General features: G+C 54.9%; 1 protein-coding gene across 1 annotated transcript; it reads right to left on the bottom strand.

The window, feature by feature from the left end:
- Positions 1-9,641: 9,641 nt before the first annotated feature.
- Positions 9,642-23,089, bottom strand: ITM2C (integral membrane protein 2C). Its single transcript, XM_044241828.1, has 6 exons — positions 22,868-23,089; positions 15,276-15,416; positions 13,247-13,435; positions 11,986-12,096; positions 11,365-11,515; positions 9,642-10,849 (listed from the first exon to the last, which is right to left on the bottom strand). The coding sequence occupies exons 1-6, from the start codon at positions 22,985-22,987 to the stop codon at positions 10,758-10,760; spliced, it is 804 nt and encodes a 267-aa protein (XP_044097763.1). The 5' UTR covers positions 22,988-23,089; the 3' UTR covers positions 9,642-10,757.
- Positions 23,090-23,512: the final 423 nt, after the last annotated feature.

Raw genomic sequence — 23,512 nt, 5'->3', positions numbered from 1 at the left:
CGATATTGTTAGCCCCAGTTTACAGAAGGGGAAACTGAGACGAGGAGAGCTTAAGTAACTTGCTTACGTGCCCTGTCGCCACAGCCGCTGATACCTGAGGATGGCCCCGACCGTTGTGCCCCTCCCTTGTGCATGTGAACCTCCCCTCCCCTCAGGAGGTGGCTCTCGTGTCCCCTCTTTCTGAATCTGCATTAGGCCCAGAGCTGCTTTGCCCAGTAGAATGAAAAGATGGTGGGCTGGGGCCTCCAAGCCCGGGGTGGTAAGAAGGCCTGGAAGCTTCTGCTTCCTCCCGGTTGGAACCCAGCCCCCCCGGGTTTGGGGAAGCCCAGGCAGTCTGGCGCAGAGGCCCCTTGGGAGGAAGTCGATGGCCCAGCCAAGCTCGGAATGTGATTCTCTTGGCAGCAGATCTTCTTGCCTCCATCAAGACCACTCTGCTGATGACGCAGAAGGCAAAAACCAGCTGTCCCCCTGAGCCCTGCTCAGACTGTTAAACCTCAAGCAAATGCTTCCTCTCTTCAGTCATGGGTCTTGCAGCGTTTATTTTATGCGGGAACAGAGAAGCAAAGCGATCACACAGCCAGTTTAAGTGGCACAGTAGGATTCAAACACAGGTCTGGTAGCCCAGGGTCCAATCTCCTACGGCCACTGTCCAGGGCTCTATGGCCAACATTGCCATGTGTGCAGGGTGTCCTCTGGAGCTCCGAGCGTCCTCCCAGAAGTGAGGCTGCACAGACTTCCTTTTGGGTCTGGGATGCAGCTTGGTTCTCAGTTCCCAGGAGCCTGAGGCTTCACAACATTCCTCCTCAGGGGTTCCCTGAACTCCCAGCCCAGCCAGGGGTGCAAAGAGGTGGTCTCAGGTCAGATTCATGGTTCCAGCCTTCCTCAGCTACAGAACCTGCTGCCTGGGATGCCCACAGGGGACCCTGCAAGGTCTGAGCCTCGAGTAAACCTAATGGGGTTTTTTCACTCTCCGCCTCCCCACACCTGCCATCCAAATGTCCATGAAAGCCCCATAAGCTGAGACAAAAAGAAGTCAGAGAGGTTAAGTGAAGTCCTGGGCGGGAGCTGTGGTGGGGGAGGGAGGTCTAGGTCCTCCTGGTCTGTGCCCTCCTGGTCTGTGCCCACCCTTACTCCTGCTTGTTAACTGGGCAGAACATTTCTAGGGAGAGAAGGATCAGTGTCCCACAACCCACACCCCTGTCTTTTGCTTGGGGAGAAGGGTTTCCATAAGGCTGCTGGAGAGATTGATAGGTGTGTCCTGATGTTGGAGTGGGGAGCGCTGAGTGTGTAACAGGCTCCCGAGGAAGCTTTGGTGGCAGGTTGTGGCCGGAGCTGTCTGCTTGGAGCACAGAGCTAGGAAAGGCCCACATTCTGGTAGCCGGTGGCAATGAACGAAGGATGTGGGAATGTTCCGGTAACTGGTCTTGGTTGCCTAGCTCCCGACCGAGGAGACCTGATTTGGCAGAGCTGTTCACCTGCACTGAATTGCAGTGAGGGTGGGGGTGGGGTGAAAGGCTCCCCCAGGAGCCTCCCCCCAACACAGGGGCTCCAGCACCAAGCCCTCCCCCTGAGCAGCCTGTGAGGGAGGGGGAGCGTGGGAGCAGCAGGCAGGGAAGGCAGAGGAGAAGCTGGCCAAGCTCTCCTTCGCCAGCTGCAGGCTGCCCACGGGGCACAGTTTACAGCTGGTGGAGGGAAGCAGCTTCAGCTTCAAATGAACTTTGGAATCTGGGTTATTTTTCCTAACTAGACACTATAATTACCGAAATCGGATTTTTATTGTAAAAGTGACCCAAGGAATTTTTCTTCTCTTGGGTTGAGCCAACCCCCCCCCAAAAAAAACCCAACAAAAAAAACCCACCCCCAAAACCACCAAGAAATCTTACTTAGATTTGATTTCACCCACGGTGGGGGGAGAACCAACCCCGCAGAGCAGGTTTGAAAAGGAAGTGTGGAAGAAAGCATGAAGCTGTGTTCTGGTAATCTCCCTCAAGGCTCTCTTGCTCAGCGACACTGGGCCCCAAGCAACAGAAGAATTTTAGCTAATTGAGCAGAAAGAGATTTATGGACAGGGTGCTGCGTGGCTCAGAGAATCCCTGGAAGGCGGGGAAAACTGCTGCTGTCATCAGTAATTGGGAGGTGACACACGGAAGCCACAGTTGAAAGCAGGCGACAGGACCACAGAGAGGACGTCACCGCCTCCCTGCCCATGGATGCTGGGTGATGGGATCTTGGCTGTCCCCTCCCTCACGTTTCTAGCAATTATATAAGGAGAGAGCCGCTGTCTCCCTCAGACTGTGTTGGTGGGAAGACCCCAAGTTCAAGAACATGATTCTAATGGAGGGCCCTGGGGGCGGGGGTGCAAATTAATATTTAAAGGGTGAACCCTTACTTGAAAGCGAAGTAATGGCCGAGTTTACCCCCAGATGACCAAGATTCCGTCCTCGGCCACTGGGATGAATGGGGACTTGAAAGCTTGATTTTTGTACAAAATAGACCAGTATAGGGACACGTGGGTGACTCAGTTGGTTAAGGGAATGCCTTGGGCTCAGGTCATGATCCTGGGGTCCCTGGATCGAGTCCCCATTGGGCTCCCTCCTTTGTGGGGAGTCTGTTCTCCCTCTGCCTCTCCCCCTGCTTGTGCTCTTGCTGTTTCAAATAAATACATAAAATCTTTTTTAAAAAACCACACAAACAAAAAACCCAAAATAGATTATTATAGGAAAATAAAAATACATTTTTGGAGGCCTGAGTTTTTGGTTGTGGAATTCATACTCACCCAGAGATCATGCAAGAAATGAGCAAAATAAATCCGTGAAAGGCCTGGGCACTTGAGGGCCTTGCTCAGTAAGTGCTGGACGAAGGGGCTGGTCAAAGTCACAACCCCCTCCCTCCCGCACCCCCCCCACCCCCCCCCGTTTCCTCACTGCCATCCCTCTTCTCAGCAGTCCTCCTGCAGGGCCGGCCAGATAGGACTCGATGGCTTCCAGCCACAGGACTCTATCTCTGGGGTGGGAGGCTGGCACGGGGACCTTCATCGGCTCCCGTGTTCCCAGCTCTGTGGCTCTGGCTGCAGGAGCGTGGGTGGCACGTGGCGAGGATGAGACACCAGTGGTGGGCAGCAGCATGAGGGTGTCCCCCACGGTCCTGGAAGAGCCCTGCCCATCCCTGGCACCCCACGCCCTGGGCTTTGAGCCTCCTTCCAGGCCCTAGGACTCCTTAAGGGACTCAGTGCCAGGAGGGCCAATGGCTGTATCGCACTTCTGTATGAGGCCTCTGGCCCTTGGGGTGTACTTCCCTTCCCCCGATGCCCTTTTCCCTTGCCCTGCCATGCCTCCTCATGGTTCTGCAAAGCTCAGCTGAATCCCCGGGAAGGCTGACCAGTCATTGTTAGGTCTCCCTCCTCTGAGCCCCATGCTGCCCCGTCCCACGCAGACCACGTTCGAAGTGACTCAGTTCCAACTCTGCAATTCTGTAGAGGGGCAGGTTGGAGCCCCGAGGTGGCATCAGTGCACCCCGCCAGTGGCCAGTAGAGGAGTCTGGATGCCCTGGACCCTCCAGACACGGGCCCCATGTCCACTCCAGGGACACGGCGCACACTGCCTAGGGTGTCACATGTGCTAGGCTCCCCTTGGTCACGGACCCATTCTCTTTCCTGAGCAGGCAGCGAGTGGTGCCCAGAGCTCCCCAGATGTCCCTAGGGTGGGCAGGGACCTGGTCGCCATTTTCTTCCTGAGCATTTATTGAAACTCCTGCGAAGACTTCAACACCAGTGGGTGGTAACTCCTTCAGGCAGAAGGCTGAGAAGGGTTTCCATGGAGACCGCCCAGGCTCTGGTTTCCATAGTAACACTTGTGTGAGGTTACAGAGCTCCCTATATGTGTCGACTTAACATTTCCAACCACTTTATTCTTCAGGCCAGATCGGGGCCTAATATGGGGATTGCTTTCTAGGAAGGTGACAGACCTCGAGAGCCAGAGGGGGAACGGGTGAGACTGTGAGTTAATTGGCGGACCGAGAGGGCATCCCCTCAACCAGCAGGCCCTCCCCCATCCCCAGCTGCAGGGTGTGTGGGTATAAATATACGCTCACACATGCTTAAATTATAAAAAGGATATATCTGCATGACATGGCAGGATAGAGAGTCCTACAGCTCCCTGCCATCCCTGTTCTCCAGAGGTAACTGGTGTGACTTGGCTTTGAGTATCCTTCTAGAAATAGTAGACGCACATCCATAGAGTTATCTTTTAGAAAATTCACTAATGGGATATATATTCTCGCTCTGCCATCTGCCTTACCCTAATTATAGATCTTGGAGAACTTTACACATTGGCACAAATAGTTCTACCTCATTCTTTATAATGGCCAAAATAAAAAAAAAAAATAACTGCACTTTTCAAAAAAGTAAGTCCCGGTGGAGGGACTTTTATTTTCAGTTTCTGGCTATTACAACAATAAATATCCAGTATGTGTATTTTTCTGTATACTTGTTTGAGTATATCCATATGGTAAATTCCTAGCAGTGAAATTTCTGAAATTTTAAAATCTGATTCTTGTCAAGCCAAAAATTATCACCATTATCGATACAAGAGGGCTTGTCCACACTTGAAAAGACTGCGTGTTATTAAACTGAAACCAAACCAAACCATAAAACCAATGTCTCCAGCTCATTCTATGAGACCAGTGAACCATTAATACTGGAGCCTTACAAGGAGAGCACGAGAAAGGAAAATTACAGGTCAGCCTTCCTAATAAACATATATCAGTAACTCCTAAATGAAATATTAGCAAACAGAATCCAATAGTGTAGAAACTAGATAATCCATTATGACTAAATCAGTTATTAATGTTATACGCCACATTAACATATTAAAAGAGGAAAAAATCATCATATTGGTAAGTGTGGGGAAAAATGTGATAAAAGAATTCAACGTATATCTTGATTAAAAAATGCAAACTAGGAATTGAGGACAACTTCTTCAATTAACTTCAAAAAGAACATTCTCCCAATATCTATAGCTAAAATGATGCTCAAGATGAACTGTCTTTAAGAATCAAGACCAAGTGGCGCCTGAGTGGCTCAGTGGGTTAAGCTTCTGCCTTCAGCTTAAGTCATGATCTCAGGGTCCTGGGATCAAGCCCCAGATTGGGCTCTCTGCTCCTCGGGAGCCTGTTCCCCCCACCCCACCCCACTCTGCCTGCCTTTCTGCCTACTTGTGATCTCTGTAAAAAAAATAAGTAAAATCTTGAAAAAAAAAAAAAAAGAATCAAGAACAAATAAGGTTTGGACTATTACCATGATACCAGGACTTCTACTCAGTGAGGTAGGAGAAGAAAAAGACATGTTTTAATTATTTGAATGGAAGAGGGGCGCCTGGGTTGCTCAGTGAGTTATGCCTCTGCCTTCAGCTCAGGTCATGATCTCAGGGTTCTGGGATCAAGTCCCACACTGGGCTCTCTGCTTGGCGAGGAGCCTGCTTCCCTTCTCTCTCTGCCTATTTGTGATCTCTCTATCTCTCTCTGTCAAATAAATAAATAAAAATCTTTAATTATTTGAATGGAAGAAAAAAACCCTATTCATAATCAATACAGGGCCTATGATGAAAATAGAAAAGAATCCTCAGATAATGTCTTAGAATAAGGAAGACAGCTCGGCAAAATTCACTGGGTCAATAGTCAAAAATAAATTACATTTCTGTACATCAGTGACAAAGAGGTATAATTACTATAACAACAAATATAGGAGACTCAGGAATCAATCTAATGAACGATCTGCAGGACTACTGAGAAAAGTATTCAGTTGTAACAGAAGAGATTGAAGATCCAAATAAATTTTTCAAGTACCATTTTCATAGATCAGGACACTCAGTATCATAACAATCTCAGTTCTCAGCAAGTGGATATATAGGTTCAACACAAGTCCATTAAAACCTCAACAGAACATTTCATGGAACTTGATAAACTGTTTCTAAAATACATATGAAAACAAAGGGCTGAGAATAGGCATGGTGCTGGTGGAGAAAATCAAGGTAGGAGACTTGAACTACCAGATACATGGACTGATTATGATCCAAAGGATAGACCTAATAGAACAGAACAGAAAGCCCAGAGATAGACTTTCCTTCCACATAGGGAAGCTCGAGTATTGTAGAGATTCACTGTAGCTCAGTGGGGAAAGGAAAACAATAAAAACAGAACAAATGGTTACCCTACCTCACACCATACCAGGGAATAATTTACTGGGGAAGGTTTAAATGTAATATACAACACATTAGAGGGATTATAACATAATCCTTGAGGATTAGAAGAAAATATAAGATCAAATCTCCTCAATGTTGGGATAGGAAGGATTTCTGAAATGATGCAATGAGAAACAATCGTAAAGAAAAAGAGGGATGAATTTGACTACATTAAAACCAATAGTTTCTGTTAAAAGAAACAACAGAGAAAATGAAAAAGACAAGTCATAAATTTGGGCAAGATATTTGTCACACACCAGTGACAAAATACATAAAGATTATGTAAGACACATAAACATATAAAGAACTTCAACAAGCCAGTAAGAAAACAAAGCATCCAATAGAAAAATAGGCCAAAGAACACAAAAAAGTCTTTTTTTTTTTTTAATTTTTAAAGATTTATTTATTTGTGTGTGATAGAGACTGCATGTGTGAGTCGGGGGAGGGGCAGAGGACGAGAATCCTCTAACAGACTCTCAGATCCCAGGACCCTGTCAGATCATGACCTGAACTGAAATCAAGAGTTGGATGCTTAACCAACTGAGCCACTCAGGTGTCCCAAGAACACAAACAGGCGTTTTATAGAAAAGGAAATTTGAGGATCTAATACATATGAAACTTGTCCCACTTTCTTAGTAATTGGGAAAAAGTGAAAATGAAAACCATCATGAAATACCATTTACCGTCAGTCCATCAGCAAAACAAAACAAAAAAAACCACCCAAAACTCCAAAGGTTGTTAACACTAGGTATTGGCAAGGGTGTGGAACAAGGAGAACACCTATGCAGCACAGGTAGGAATGTAAATTGGTTCAATTCCTTATAAAAAAACAATATGGCAGAATTTTGTGGCTTGAACATTTGCTTACTTGGGACCCAATATTCCACTTCTCTTACACAGGTGTACCAGATGCCTTATAAAAGAGATGTTCTTTAAAGCATTGTTGTGATGATAAAAAATTGGAAAGAACCTATGCACGTTGTTACGAAGATGGGTAGGTCATTAAATTGCATATTCACATATAGACTGATGGACAGTCATATAAATGAATTAAATAATGTAGGCATTACCATGGATGAATCTTAGAAATAAAAGGTTGTGGGAAGAGACGAGTCAGAGAAGAAGACATGTATTTTATGACTTTTTGTAACGTTCAAATTGAAGTAAAACTGCACTAGGAGTTCATAGGTATGTGGTAGAATTATAAAGCAAAGCAGAGAAACTCAGAATAGGCATTACTAATTACCCTGGATTGGCCAATCAATATAAAGAGATTGGGGCGCCTGGGTGGCTCAGTGGGTTAAGCCGCTGCCTTCGGCTCAGGTCATGATCTCAGGGTCCTGGGATCGAGTCCCGCATCGGGCTCTCTGCTCAGCGGGGAGCCTGCTTCCCTCTCTCTCTCTCTCTGCCTGCCTCTCCGTCTACTTGTGATCTCTCTCTGTCAAATAAATAAAATCTTTAAAAAATATATATATAAAGAGATTGGCTAATATATGAAAAATTGACACATTTTCATGGTTGTCTTTAGACCAAAGAATAGATGTGTCCTTAGTGTCCCGCACAGGATATGGAGGGGAGGGGCTGGAGTGTGTGTGTGTAGGGGAGGGGGTCTCCAAACATGCGAGCCAACGTTCCCTGCATCCCTGAGCATGAATGGTTCTCCCCCCATCTAGAGTTGGCCTACTTCCTTTCCGCTTAAGTCAGGGCTGGTTTTGTGACTTGCTTTGACCAACAATGCAATGAAAGAATATTCTGGAACTTTGGATTCCAGGCCCTTAAGAGGACTAACGCCTTTGGCTTCCTCCTGCTTGGGGCTTGGTTGCCAAACTCTAAGGAAGGCCGCGGTATTGACTGGAGGCTGTGGGCTAAGTGAGGCGTGGGAGGGGAGGGGCACCTTGGGTGCAGAGCATAGCCAAGCCCCTGCTGAATGCAAAGCACGAGTGAGCAGCTCCTGAGAGCTGGCCAAACTCAGCCATGCCTGGCAACCAGGAAAAACAGTCAACTGCTGTGTTGGGCCATTAAGTCTGGGTGGTGGTTTGTTAGCAGCAAAGGGAGCGGTGCACCAAGGAAATCAGCGCTACTGGCAGTCTTTCGTCTCATTAGTTGGCTGGTGGGTCTCCAGATGCATGCTGGTCATGAGGCTTCATCATTTATATCTCTGTGACTTTTATGTGGCGTTTTATATGGAGTAAATGCTTCACAGTGTAAAATATTTAATAAAAGCCACTGCAATTAAACATCTTTTCGTGTTTAAGCAATGACCCACTTGTAGTTCCCTTACTCTGCAAAGATTGTTCATAGTCTTTGCCTATTTAGCTCTTGGGTTGTTCATGTTTGTAAGAACATTGCATATTGAGGAAAACAGCCCTTTCTGTCTCCTAGGTTTCAAAAGCATCTCCCTCCAGCTTGCCGCCCTTGTATATCTTTGGACTTCGTGGTGTTTGGCTGTACGTAAATTTGCTCTCCCTCGTCTAAGATGGCTTTAAATCAGTTAGGTACTTTCATGGCTTCATTTCATACTTAAAAACTTTGGTCTCTCCAGAATTAACATTACAGGGAAGTAGGATCCAGGTGAATTTTTGTCAAAATGGTTAGCCAGCTGTTCCATTAAAAAGAACCCACACAATGCCCCCCATTAAATTTCCTTACATTTAACACAATCTCCAGGCCTTCCATTGTTCCATTGACCTTCTCCTTTGCTACATGTAACTCCTTAATTACGGTAGGTTATAATGCTTAATACCTGGAGGCTGTTCTTTCCCCTTCTGAGGTTTTACCAGACCATTCCCCATGTTGACTTTCCCAAAAGAACTATGTCAAGTTATACAATAAATCCTATCAGCATTATGTGATTGCACTGCATGTAGATTGACGTCTGGGCGAGACTGCCTTTGAGAACAAGGGTGTGTCTGCACTAACCTGAATCATTCATGTCCCTCACAGGATTATTGAACCAGACCAGCCTCAAGGGCGTCGGCACCCACACTTGCCCCAGGTCCTGCCTCTGGGGTACCCCCCACCCTGCCCCAGCCAGAGCTCTGGGCTGCCTCTCCCACCGCTTCCTTCCCTGCAAAATATGACCCCGTGACTCATGCCAACCTAGCTCAGATCCCGAAACCGTGCAGAACACTACATCGTCCTTGTGCTTAAGGACAAGCAATAATGATGTCATCTTGCGTGTGGAACTAAATGGGGTGGTTTATGGGCACTTGAAAGCAGCATGACCTTGGGTGAGTTACTTCCGGTATCCAAACCCCTTCCTCCTCCTCCCTGTGCATCGTGAATCCACCTGGCTTGGTGAGCTGTGAGGACTGAGGGGACACGGACCCTCTTCAGCTGACCCCGGAAACGGCCCCACCTCGGCCCACTGGACGCCCACCCCTCCCTGCTGCTCCCAAGTCAAGGTCAGAAGGCAAAGATTTTTATTGTTCTACAGACACTTCTGAAAAGGGATCTAGTTGAGAAAATATACAAAGCATTTCAGAGTTTCATCTCCAGAGAGCACCTGAGTCTGACTGGAGGTGTGGAAACCTCCTCTTCCAGGCTCAGGGCTGAGAACGGTTAGCATATTGAATGATCAGTAAAAACATGCAAAAGTGAGAAGGAAAAGGAAAAAAGGCTGCATTCCCCCAAAGCCGAGGGGGATGGAGTTTCAGAACGAGGAGGTGGCAGGGTGTACAAGTACCAGGTGGCTCTCCCTTTCCCCCACATTGTCTTCTAAAACAGCTCCAAGCTTGGAGAAAGCAACGAGCCCACCCCCTCGGCTCTGCTCAGTGCTCAGCCCCGCAGGGCTGCCTGCATACAGGGGGAGCATGGTCCCCCTCTGTCCCATCCCTGTGGCCATGGCCGCAGGACCCCGTGCTTGTGCTCCTGGGGGCCCTGGCTCCTCTCTTCTTTGGTTCCACTCGGAGAACGATTGTGCTTAACAGACTCATCCCCACCCCTCACTCCAGGCTCCTGCTGGTGGGCTGAAGGCACTGACAGGAGTCCTGTGGGGAGCCCCAGGACCCCACCTTCCCTTGTGCTCTGGGTGGGTCCGTCCCTGGGCACTCGCCCCCATCCTCATCCCAAATCTGGGAATCTGGACACGGGACTGTCCAAGGAACAAGCCTCTGTGGACTTCCCCAACTGTGCAGACATTTCTGAACCCCGCACCACATCCCTCCCCTGTCCCCTTGCCCAGGTCCCCCATGAGCCCAGCCTCTCCATCCAGCGCATCTCCTGGGCTGCCAGCGCAGCTCTGGGCTGGCCCCGGCGGACCCGCCTGCAGAACGGTGGTCACGGAAACCACCCCGTGCCACCCTCCTGTCCCCCAAACCTGGGAGCTCAGAAGAGGTGGGGCCTCGAGAGGTCACGGCTCTGGTACAGGGAGGCGGGCGGGGTTGGAAAGGAACCAGGAGACACGTCACATCTATGGAAAGGTGTCCAAAGTACAAGCTAAGCGAAGGGAAGGAGGAGGGCCAGGGTGGCCAGAAGAGAAACAAGGATGAGGGCAGGGGTGGGGCCAGGAAGGGGAGGCCCTCACACCACCCCACAGATGAGGGTCTCCACCACGAAGGTGTTCTCGAAGTGGCGGATGGCGTTGCAGTTCTTGGCCCCTCGCTTGTTGATCCCTGGGAGAGAAAAGAGAAGCTCAGTGAGGACTGTACCCCTGCCCAGAGCTGGCTGGGCCACAGACGTCACCAGCCTTGGAACCCAAGGGGGACCTCCGGAGCCTGGGAGCAGGGAGGAATAGGTGGCCCGTGTGAGGACACCCAGACTCATCCAGGAGCCGTGCACTGAAGGGATGAGAGAGCTCGAGAGCTGGAGTCAGGCAGCTCAGCTCTGCCCCCTTTCCTGTTGTGTGATCTCAGGGGTGTTCCTTAACCTCTCTGTCCTTCCACTGCCTCATCTTTCAAGGGGCACCAAAAATAACGATGAGATGACAGCAACGGACATGCTCCTAGCAGGACGTAAGGAGCGTGAACCGGGCCTGGCCCAGGGGAAGTGCTGAGTTACCATCAGCCGCTAGTATCGCTCTGCTCTGAGCTCCCCGACAGCTGGGCTACAGCCCCCTGGCCAGGCACAGTGGGCCCACAACTGTGGCCTAAAGCTCAGGGCAGGAGCCCGGACAGGAGCTGCCACTCACGCCTCCGGGTAGCTCGGCGCCGCAGCCGGTAGGTGTCCTTCCCATTGCACAGGTGGTAGATGAAGGAGCCCAGGGCCTCCTTGTCGCTGACGTGCTCTGTCACCACCATCTCCTCCTGGATGATGTACGTCTGCGGGAGGTAGGTCCCCCTCTGCGGAGGGAGTGGGCTCAGCACCGGGCCAGCACACAGGGCTCTCCAGCTCCCCTGCCCACCGTCCTGCTCCCTCAGAGTCCCCTGCCACCTGAAATGCCCATCCACACCCCCACGTCCCCATCCACAGCCCTCATGGCTCGCCCTCTGGACACTTCCAGGTGGCTTCCGGTTGTGCCCCAGTGCTGCACGTGGGGGTTCTCTGTACTGCCAAAGTGGGGCATGACTTAGGGGGCTGAGGAAGCTGGTCTCGGGGCCCTTCACGAGAGAGGGAGGGAGGCAGAGAGTGGTAGGGAGAAGGAAAGGAGAGGCATTGACTTGGGGTGTGGGAGAAGGAAGATGGAGGGGCACGGGCTGATCTGGGGTGCCGGGCCCAACTGGCAGCAAGCCCCCCCCGCAGGAACCTCCCTTGCCCCAAGCCTGGCGTCCACAGGGGAGCGCGGCAAGGTGCCATGAGGGCTCCCGCTCACCTTCACATTCATGAGGAGCTCCCAGAAGTTTCGGGGGGGCAGCACAATGGTGGTGTTGAGCTCAATAACATAGCACTTGTCCAGGGAGATGTCATGGTAGGCAGTGAGCCCCTGGGTGGAAAGAGCGGCCAGGTCAGGCTCTGCAGGCAAGGGCCTGGCCCTGGTGGGCTGGGAGGCCCCTGACCAGCCGAGGTACCAGGCCACTGTGCCAGCAGGAGATGCCCCCGATGCTCGCTCCCCGCCTTGCCCGTGTCTGCGGGAGCTCCCCTGCGCTACATGAGAAACACCAAGTGCCCGGCGCCTCAGCTGTCAGAAGGGCTCATCTCCTGGGGTCCCAGAGCTGGGGTTTGTGGAAGACAGTAATGGTCCATGTGTGTCTTTCATCACCCCGTGAGGTCCTATAGCCCCTGCGGACAGCCTGGACCCTCAGCCAGAGGCGCTCGGTCCCTAGCTCCCCATGGGCTCCAGCAACAAGAATGTCCAGAACACAGAGCAAAGGGATTGTTCTGGAGAATTCCTAGGAAGCTCTGGGAGGCAAGTACGCGGGTGGCGGGGACAAACAGCTGGAGAGCCCGTGTCTCACTGGCCTCAAGACTTTCTCACTGGCGACAGGAATGAGAAGGGTGGGTGAAGTATCTGCAGGCTCCCTGCTCTGTGGGGGGTGTGCTTCTCCCTCTCCCACTGCCCCTCCCCCGACCCCTGCTGGTGGTCTCACCCAAATAATTAAAATCTTAAAAAAAAAAAGAAAAAAAGAAGAAGCACAAAAGATGGTTATGTCTGGGGAGGGGGTATGGGCTGGGGCGAGGGGCACAAGGGAACCTTCTGGGGTGCTGGCACAAATCCAAATCTTGCTCTGGGGGGCATTCCACGTAGCCACTAAGCTATACGATTAATGTCCTTGACAGGAGGCATGCTACGCCTCTGGAAAACGTCAACACAAAACACCCTGTTAAAGAGAACATTGGCTTAGCCCGTGATGGCCGTGTCTGCAGCGGTCAGGTGGCCGAGGACAAAACCCACCACAGCTAGTTCATGTCCAGCGGTAAACACGCCTCTCGAACAAAAGTAGGGTCTTTAAAATCCTGCACAACCTAACCCGCAGTGCCTGCCACCACACAGGACCTACTCAAAGGAGGTACTGGGGACACTGGCCTTCTCCTCTTGCTCCCGTTCTCCTTTCTCATGACCCTTGGCGGAAGGGGGGCTCTGGGTCATCAGGACACCCTTCCACCACGGCTGGCCCAGCCCCGGCTGGCCTCACCCGCTGGAAGTCATGAATGATGTCTGCGGGGTCCCCGCCGCCGAACTGGGGCACGGGCACATTGATGCGCTCATAGTTCTCTTCGAGGTAGATCTTCACGTCCTCCTCCAGCTCCATCCGTGTGCGGGCCTGGGAGGACAGGGAGTCCTCGTAGAGCACCCCGCAGTGGAAGAAGTTGTCTCGGGCCAGCTGAGGAGGGGAGAGACAGACCGGTCACACGGCACCCTCGCTGCAGGCACAGCCACCCTTCCTACCCTGCAGACCCCACCATGCCAACGAGCCCAGGGCCTCAGCGAGTGGCAAGGCTGGGGCAGTGAGATCCATTTCACGGATGGAGACACTGAGAAACATGGGGAATCAGGGAGAGGGAGGGTGAGCCGGCTTTGCCTTGTCCTAGGTAGACCGGCTCCTTGGCTCTCCGGGCAAACAAAGGAGCCCCAGATTGAACTGTGGGGCGCTCAGGAGCCAGGGGAGTCACTGAGAGGCAGCCAGCCTCACACCAGTCCCACCACCTTCCCTGGACCCTGTGCCTCTTGAGCAGTCCTGGCAAACACTGTGCCCCTATGTGAACAGCAGGCCGAATTGCCCCCCCCCCCACGTCCCATCAAGGGTGGGGAGGCGTGTGCCATGACTGCGGCCAAGCAGCTGAGCCCGTGGACCTTTGTGCCCACCTGTCCCTTTCCAGCCATCCCCCCCCACCCCCGCCCATCTGTGCAGGGATTACAGGCCTGCCATCAGCGGAATTGCCCTTTCTCCTTTTTCGTGTGAGCTCTCCCTGGGTGTGTGTGTGTGTCTGTGTGAATCATCACACATGAATCATACTGTCCAGGGCACAGACTCGGAGGCTGCTCCAAGGTGCCCCCATTCTCCAGCCAATGGGGTGGGGTGAGGGGTCCCAGGAGAGCACAGGTTGGAGCTGGGAACAGAGGGGACCAGGAGCCCTCAGGAAGGGCCCATGGGCAGGGGAGTGAGAACCAGGAACATATGGGGAGCTGGCTGTGGAGGGGGACGATGGGGAAGGGGGCGACGAAAAGGAAGGGAAGGCAGCAGGTGTGCAGGAGCTGAGGTTTCCAGGGCAAAATCACATGAAATACAAAAACTCTTCAGTAATTTCTATCATGGAAAAAATGAAGTAACTAAGTTAAAAACCACTGCTTGAAGGTGGGAAGGGGTCACTTGGGTCATAAATGACTGGCAATTCTCAGCCCCGTTGTCACTCTGGAATTCCCTGTGTGTTGCCCTTACCGTTATTCTTTTGAGCTGTAATTGATCTACCTTGGTGGCCCCCGTCTCCCTCCCAGGTCTGACTGATTGCAAGGTCACTGTGACCGCGACTGTGACCACTTCTTCCACCCATCCGCAGGCCCTCACCGGCTGTGGGAGCATGTAACTGGGGACCTGGGATACTCTCACGGGCAGTGGAGGTCACCTTGCAGGACAAGGTGGTGGGCAATCTGTCCATTAACCCACGGTCTACCTTCCTTGTTTTATAACCCAAATAAACGTCCAAAAAACAGAAGTCCTTAAAGCATGATCCTTGGGCACAAGGTTTGGCTCTGAAGGGATCCCAGAGTTCTAGTTTCTACTGGATCTGAGTGTCTGGCGAAAACATTCCAGGGAGCCAGTGCGGGAAGGGGACACAGATTCCCCTCCCGGCGCCCCCACTGCTTACTGTGCTCCTGGGAGAGCTCCCTGTTGGGCCTCAGCTGTGTCTGAAGACAGTAAGGATAGTCCACCAGGGGCCGTGGGAGTCAAGGGGACAGGGCTCCATTCCCGTCTCCCAGACCAGGCAAGGGGTCAGGTGGGCTGGTGTATTCCCAGGGCAGCCCCATATAGGAAGGATGCAGGGCTTCTGGGCTTGGCTGGGCACCCACTTCCACCCATGGGGCAGGTCACTTGCTGCCCCTCCCCTATAAGCCCCAAGCCCCTGGTACTCAACTGCCCATGCTGCCTTCCTGCCACCTCCCCGCAGTTCCCTGCAAACACCGCCTTTCCCAGAGCCCAGTGCCTCCCTCCTCCCTGGCCTCACCTGTGCGAGGAAGAAGTATCTGTAGATGTAGACGGAGGCGAACACGAGGCCCATGAGCAGCACGACCATGCCCATCGACAGGTAGCAGACGCCGCCCACAGAGCCCCCCTTCTTGTAGCGCTGCGGGGGGGGCCGCTCCTCCTGTGGGTGGCAGGGCCGGCTCAGACAGATGGTGGTCCTGTAGCTCCCGGAATCCTCCCGCCCCCTTGCCAAAGTGAGATTCCTCTGTGCTGGCCGGGACTGAGCCTTGGGAAAGTTGAGGGGAGGTGGCGGGGATGATGGTGGGGGAGGGGGAAGGGCAGTGCGGGGGACTCACACAGCATCATCTGGAAGGAATGCCTTGCCAGGGCCTCCCCAGTCTCCTCCCAGGTAAAGACACACTGAGAGAGACCCACATGGAAGCCGCAGAGAATGACCCCCGAGGACCAAGCAGGCCCCGCTGGATTGCCCGGGCCATTATCTTCATTATCTCCCAGCTGTGGTCACAGTATACTCTCTTAAACACAGAATGGGGGAAGCACAGACATGGCCTTATCATTGCACCAGACCCAGGAACCTGCAGGAATCGGGATGCACTTGGCAGGCTGGGGGCCGCTGCTCTGGGCCATGGGGAGCCAGGGAAGGCTTCGGAGCCACCCAAAGGTGGCAGTGCACAGGGCAGACGGGGACTGGGGCCATGGGAGGTGGCTTCTGGGCTCCACTGAGAAGGCCGTGGCAGGGAGCGCTCACTGGCATTGCAGGAGGCCCATGGGGTCTGGGCACTGTGCTGGGCTCCCTCAAGCTGGGCAGCCCTGAGCACACCATCCCCGTGGGCATAGCTCAGCCTGCAGGGGGCCAGCCACGGCCCCACGCTGGCAACTGGCCAGCCCTTTCAAGCAGGCTGGCAGGAGTGGAGCCTGAAGAGTGGAGTATGGAGGCTTCCGGAAGCTGGGACACTTTTGCCAGGAGGGAAACGTGGCCAGGGAGGCCAGGGCAGGAGGCTCCTGGAAAAAACCTGCTGCGGGGAGCCAGACAGACTCGGGACAGTAGCCTCGGGGTTGCCAAGAAGCAGCAAGTTAAAAGGACCTTACTCTGGGCCACACACATCTGGGCTGGTGGAGCACGGTGTGCGTGTCGACTTAGGAACACTGCTTGACCAGCAGGACTGGCCTGTGTCATGATTCAGGCCCTTCAGGAGTTGCGTGACCTCGGCCACCTCTCATGTCTGTGACTGTCGCCCCCCAGCCCTGCCCTCCCCCATCTTGAGAGCTGTTGTAGAAGACCCTGCCCGCCTCGGCCTCCACTGGCCCCATTCAATCCTTCCTCCATGGGGTCCAAATAGTCAGGGTGAGAGAAGAGTCCAGTCCCAAGAACACGCAGCCTCCAGGAGCTCCAGGAGGCAGTGTGGGGTAAGGGAAGAAGTTCCAGCCTGGAACAAGAAGCTTCTCCACGTATGTATGCCAACTGCCTGCTTAGCCCCCTTTGTGCCATTAGTTCTCTCTCTCTTTACCCTGGGGGCTGGGGACACAGCTCAGGTCCAAGTGACTTGGGACAGATAGGCCCCTATCTCTCAGGACAGCACAGGGGGCCTAGCCTGGGGGGTGGGTGGGGCACGGGGCCTGTTGTGCTGCTCAGGTCCCAATCCCTTAAGGCCCCCTGGCTTAGAGAATACAGGGTATGGGGCCCAAGCCTCCGGGAGCAATGGGGCGTACCATCAGAGGGGCAGATGTCTCCCTGACTGGGGCTCTCCCACTCACCCACACCCAGGAAAAGGACAAAAACCCCTGGAGCCCCTCCACCCCCGCCCCCCGGCACATCCATCACCAGACCAGCTAGCTAGCCCCCAGCCTCTGCACCACGGGACGGAGACATGGGGCAAGAAAGGTGCCCCAGCCCACTGTGGTCCCCAACACCTCCGTCTGCCCTCCAGGGAACTTGCCTGGCAGGGGTGGGAGGCCAAACCCATTGCCCTGAACTCACTACCTGAGTGCTGGGGCTCCCACGACCCCAGCCCTGCCTGAGTTCAAGACCAGAGAGACACCTACCTGGCTGGCATCTGCTCAGCACCCTGGGGTTCCCTAACCAAGGTCCCATGGGGACAGCTGCTACCACAGGGGGGCCCAATGAGGAGCAAGCCCACCAGGGGCTCCTGCAGATGCGATGGTGGTCTTTCCACTCCTCCAGAGTCCCGAGTGAGTCCTAAAGAACCATGGCTGACCTGGGAGACAGGCCAGGCTGCCTGCATCAGCGGGGAATCCTGCCCTGGGGGTGGGACATTCACCTGCAGTGGGGTGAGGAGGGACCAGAAGTTGAGAGAGGGCCCAGCAGGGACTCCCTTCCCCTGTGAGGGGAGCATTTGCAGCCCCCCACCCTAGCCTCTCTGGAAATGTGAAGACGCAGGGATTAAAGGAGACAAAGAACACAAGGAGACAAAGAACACGAAAGCCCTTTGTCAAGGATGAAGTGCTGGATAAAATAGTAGATCTTTCTCTGTTGAGCCTCTCCTTTGCAGGGCCGTGGCCTCGGACAGCTGTTGAGGCTGCACACTGGCCATGCTTTTGCTCCTGCATTCAGGAAAACTGGAGACGCAAGCTTGTAAGAGCTGCTTTTAAAAGAACAAAACAAAACAAAGTCAAGGGCCACCAGCAAGAGAGCCTCAGAGTCCACCCCAACGAAGTTCACAAACAAGGCCTCTGGTTTGAAGGCAGCCTTTCTGCTTCTGGTGGGGGGTGGGGAGGGGGTGTTTCTGAGGGCCTGGAAGGGGTGGACATGGTGGTGGCTAGGCAGCCGGCCCAGGAGAAAATGGCCTCCAGGGGGTCTCTGGATGCTACCCTGCGTCCTTACTCTGGGAGGTGTCACTGGGAAGGCTGAGGACTGCCCACCTTTCCTAGATGTGCACTGGACAAACGCCTCACGTGTCTGGGACTAACAACTCCTGATCCCACCACTGCTGACCACCCCCCACTGTGTAGTGAGACCCAGCTGCCCTGCTCCCCTCCTCAGCCCACACCCCACCCACAGACAGGGCCCAGATCCCAGAGGCCTCATGGCTGAGCAGCCGGCTGGAAGGGAAAGCAGGACTAGACCTTGCCAGGAGGCAGACGGGGAGCCATGGATGTCCCTGCTTTGAGACAAAAAGGGCTTCAGACACCAATGTCCACACGGGAGGGAGGGCCCTTGAATCATGCCCAGGAGGCCCATTGCTTATGGGGTCCCCCCACCACACAACAGAGAACCTGGGGATTCGGGCCTGGCTCACCCAGGACCCAGGAGAGGCCTGCTTCCTGAGACCATCCCCCCACCCCAGCTGCTTCACCTGTCATGCCGGACACTCAGGGAAATGCCACCCCCCACAGGGAGCAGCCAGGCCTCTGTTGGGGGGGGGGGGCTTCCATTTAGAAAGTAGAAAAACACTGCCTCCTGTTTCCAAGGCAACAGGGCTTTCTGAGCAAAGTGCCTGGCTATGCACTCGTGTGGGGCACGTGAGCCAGCCGTCCAGGATCCAGAGGGGCCCAGCCTCCCCGGCCCCTGCACTGAGGCCTGCAATGGCGCTCATTAAATGGTTTCCCAAAGCCAGGGCCACCGCCGTTAAGGGGAGCCCAGCCAACTGGAGCATTAACTCAGCGGACTCCCAGGAGCCCCCCAGCTACAGTTCCTCGGTAACAATGTCCAAATTAACTGCAAGCAGATTAAACTACAATTGCAGGCGGCTGGGAGGAGGCTGGCGGGGAGCCAGGAACGCACTTGCTGCAGCCCAGGCCCACAGCTGGAGGGGGAGGGGCTTTTGCCTTGCCCTTCTCAGCTTTAGTTCCCCTCAGAAGCTCGCTTCCGGGGCTGCAGACCAGATTCAAGGTCACTAATGTGTTGTGTATGAGAGAGAGAGACAGACAGACAGACAGACACACTGAGTCGAGGTGGTGGGGGTGGGGGGACATCGGAGCCCACAGAGCGGGGTACATGCCGACAGGGCATCATGGAACCCCGTTCCTGTCGTGTGCGGGGGCCCCGAAAACTCCCACACCTCCCACTGCTCTGAGTCCACTTGCTTCCTGGCACTGAAGATGAGACTTCAGGGAACAGAGAGGCTCCAAAGGATGAGCGGCAAAGCTGGAGGCTGGAAGAGCTCTCCTGGGGGACAGAGAACTTGGAAAGTGTGTGTGTTGGGGGGGTGGGAGCCTGGCTGCGCCTCCATGATTTTACCATAAACATTTTTTTTTTTTTTCTAGGAGGAACTCAGCCTCCCCGGCAGTCTGCTGACAGCCTTGAAACATGCAGGGTCCGGCCCAGAAGAGTGAAAAGAGAAGGAAATAGAGGAGGGAAGAGAAGAGCCACTGCGGTGTGGTGTGTTCGAAAGCCCAGGGGCCCCTGGGAAGGCCCAGGGCAGGCCAGGGAGGGGATGACGGAAGCCCCCACCCCACCCCAGCGCAGGACGGGGGTGGGGGGGGGAAGGACCACCTTCCCACAATAGTCCCTCAGCTCACCCACAGAGCCAGCGGGTACTGGGGACGTGGGGCAGGACTTCCAAGCCCGGTCAGCTCCGCCCTCCCGGCTGGCAGGGGACCCTCCCCCGACCACTCCGGGAGACCCGGTTCCCTCCGCCAAGGGCCTGAGGCCGGGACGTGGAGAGTGAAATCTGATCCCCAGGTATGCAGGCTGGGGGGAGGGGGCGATGCAGAAGCCAGGAATCAAAGGCAAAGCCAAGGAGAAAACTAGCCAGTGCTGGAGAGATGACGGTATTGAAAGTGTCTCTCTCCTCTTGTAGCCCCCCAGCCCAGTCCAGTCTGCACAAGTCTACACCTGGCTGCCTGAGTGTGCACGCACTCGTGCGCGCGGGCGCACCCGCAGGTAGATCGAGGGGAGAGCGGAGGAGCTGGGCAAAGAGGTGCAGCGCCGGCCGCAGGCCTCCAAAGGGGAAGAAGGATCAAGTCAGCGCGTGCTGAGAGGATGCTTCTCGGCCAGCCCACTTTCCAGGCTGGCTCCCCGCCAGTCGCCCATCAGCCCATCAGCGCAGGCTTCTCATTACCTCTGAGGCAAGCGCCAAGGGGAGGGTGGGCAGCTGGAGGCCCAGCTGGGTCCCCACCCCCATCCCCTCCCAGCCCACTGAGGCACTTCCTTCCAGCAGCAGGTCTGGGGACAGAATCCTCCTTGTATTGGAGTTTTTTGCTCAGAAGCAGGGGGGAGCCCTGCTGTGAGCTGGCAGCCACCGCCTCACCCCAGCCCCCGGGGCTGTGCCCAGGTGGACATTTTCCTGGAACATCCACAGGGCATTCACAAACTCATCGGCTCACCAAGTAGTCCTTCTGGTGCTTTAGATCTGATTTTTGAGTCCAGTTCAGTAACCAGGGAGGGCCCTTGGTTCCCCTTGGCCAGAAGAAACCTTCTAATAAGCTTTCCTCTGCATCCCCATCAGCATGGGGCAAACCTCAAATGCTCTTGACAAAGGAGAAGGCTGGTGACAGGCCCACCTGTCCCACCTGCCTTTTGTTTCAGTGCCCTAAGGTAGGAAAGCTGGGCACCTGCTGTGCTCTCCACCACAGGCTCCCAGGTCAAGGTGGGGTGGGGCAGGGTGGGGGGGATGGATGTGCCTCTTAACCACGTGAGGGCACACCAGGCCCAGAGCAGTGAAATCTCTTCCCCCTTCTCCAGCTCCAATTCCAGTGGGCGACTGGCAGAACCAACATGTCACACCCAAAGCCCCCACTGTATCACCTTGGGGCCTTGGGGGGCTATGATCATTTACTGATAAGTAGTTCTGTCTTAGAGGAGCCAGAATTTTAATCCTCCTGGGCCCCCAGCGCTCCTCCATGCCAAATTAAGACAACCAGGAGACCCTGCGCAACTAAGAAGGTTTGGGAAGCAGGCTCCTGGCCATTACAAACAGCACCGGGAAGATGTTGATATTTCCATTTCACGCTGGGTGAGGGGAAGAGAGGACGCTGACTATCAGCGCCAGGAGCTGGCTGTCAGTTAGCACCCAGGGGATGCGGGCATGATCCAGGCCCACCCACACAGTGGGCATGGACAGTGTGCCACTCCTGTGAGATCGTTCTGCTCCCTCCCTGGGCTGAGACAGGGCAGGAAGCTGGTTCCTAGGAAGGGTGAAGGGTGGAAGGAGGCTTCCAAACTTTTAAAGCAGCAGACCACGGTTTTCAAATACAGAATGCTCCCAGCCCACCTGAACATGGGATGCAGATGGAGTTGCATGATGGACCAGCCTAGATAGTCCCCCATGATGCAGTGACCACACCAGGGCAGGGGAGCCGGCCTTTGGCTCCTCTGTGCATTCCTCACTGCATCTTTGCTGGGGATGTGACACCCACCCCCGAGGCCCCTCTTAAGTGTCCCCTCTTTCACTGGCCAGGGCCCAGGTCTTCCCCTGCAGCACCACTCCCCCAACCCGGGTTGAATCTGAGGCAAAGGCTGAATCTGAGCCACAAAACTTGGGGAGGGACCTTGGCGCTGAGGAAGCCTCATCAGAAGCTAGCAGCGGGCAGAGAGGGGGAGTGGACAAAGACTTTGGAAGTCCAATCTAGATGCGACAGCCCGGTGCACCCCAAGAGCGCCGAAACGATGGCTACGTGGACACCTTTGCCGGAGTACAATTCAGCCTGGCTGGACCAGCTCTCCCACCTTTCCCCTCGCCTCGCCTTCCTGCCTGCCACGCGTCCTGCCCTCTCCGGGTCAGACACCACGCAGCTCAGACAGTTTTCCACTGGCGGAAATGCCTTCTCTTCCCCCGACTGGCGGGAAGGGGGAGGAGGGGGCGGACGCCAGAGGAGGCGGGGTGCACGGAGGCCAGCCCCCACAAAGAGCCTCCGGGATGCGGGAGGGCACCAGGGCAGTGAAGGAGCCTCCCCCCGGGATGGAGGGAGCAGGCCAGAGCGAGAGCATGGACAGGAAGAGGGGAGCAAGGAGGTCCAGACGGCAGGGGGTGGAGTGAGATCCGGGGGCCTGGCCTCATAACCTCGAACCTCGAACCTCAAACCTCGAATCCCAGACATGCAACCGGGCCGATCCTGGTTTATTTCCATTTCATCACTTTCTGGTCCACCAGTTCAGGTGCAGACCAGCAGCATACTCCCAGCCCTCGTCTGGGACGAAGTCAACGGCCCCTCCCCCACTTTGTTGGCACCAGACTCTCCCCCCCTACCCCCAACCATTCCCCACCAATCCTGACCCATCTCCCTACTTTGGGGAAACAACGTCCAACCCTCCTCCCATCCCCCACCCGGGGCTCGACTCTCGGCCCCTCCCTCTTGATTAGAAACAGACGCATACCCCCCACCAGCATTCCCCCAACTTCTTCCTACCGGCCCCTTCCCCAATCTTGGGGCCAGCCGCTTAGGGCCCCTCCACATCTGGAAGAGACCTCGAGCGCTTTCCCACCTGGGGACCAGCAACTCAGACCCCTCCTACTTCTCGGACTTCTGCTTTCGGCTGCCGCTTTAGGAGAGGACCCAAGCCCCCTCCCCACTTTGGGATGGAGGCCCCATTCCGGACCCTCACTCCCTCCGGTCTCGGCTCCGGGACCCCGATACGCCTTGAATAGTTCCCGGGGCCGGCTGGGCGTGCCTTGCCTCCGACTCCAGCCTGAGTCCCCCGGCCCCTCTTACCCGAGCGGGCGTCAGCAAGATCTCAGCAGCTGGGGCCGGCGCCGCGGCCGACGCCGACGCCTTATCGGCCTTGTCGCCCTTGATGCCGGCCACGGCAGGCTGAAAGCTGATCTTCACCATGGCTGCGCCCGGCCGCGCGTCCGCCCTGCAGCCTCGGCCCGTGCAGCCTCTGCCGGTGTAGTCTCTATCTGTGCGACCGCCGCTCAGCGATCTGCAGGCACCGGAAGTTTGGCTGGTGTGCGCGTCCCTTTCCCTAACCCCGCCTCTAGTCTGCCCCGCCCCGCCCCGCCCCCCACCCGAGCGTCTGCGCCCCCTTCCTCCCGCCCCGTCCCGCCCCGGGCGCGCAGTGACCCCTGCGGGGTGCGTCGCTCCGACCGAGGGACTGCTGAGGTTTGCTCGCACATTCACTCACTCGCTCACTCGCTCACTCACTGACTCACTCACTCGCTCCATTCATCCACCCGCCCACCATCCATCCATCCATCCATCCATCTACCCGTCCGTCCGTCCGTCCGTCCGTCCAATCAGGCATGGACTCAATCCCTTTCACAGCCTTATACCTTCCAGCTGCCTCGCCAAGACCAGCGATCCCACGACACTCTGTTAAAAGAGTGTTTGTCTGGCAAATACAGCTTCTAGACAAAT

The sequence above is a fragment of the Neovison vison genome, chromosome 3 (genome assembly GCF_020171115.1).
Source record: "Neovison vison isolate M4711 chromosome 3, ASM_NN_V1, whole genome shotgun sequence".
Classification (NCBI taxonomy): domain Eukaryota; kingdom Metazoa; phylum Chordata; class Mammalia; order Carnivora; family Mustelidae; genus Neogale; species Neogale vison.
This window is presented reverse-complemented; position numbering and strand designations above follow the sequence as displayed.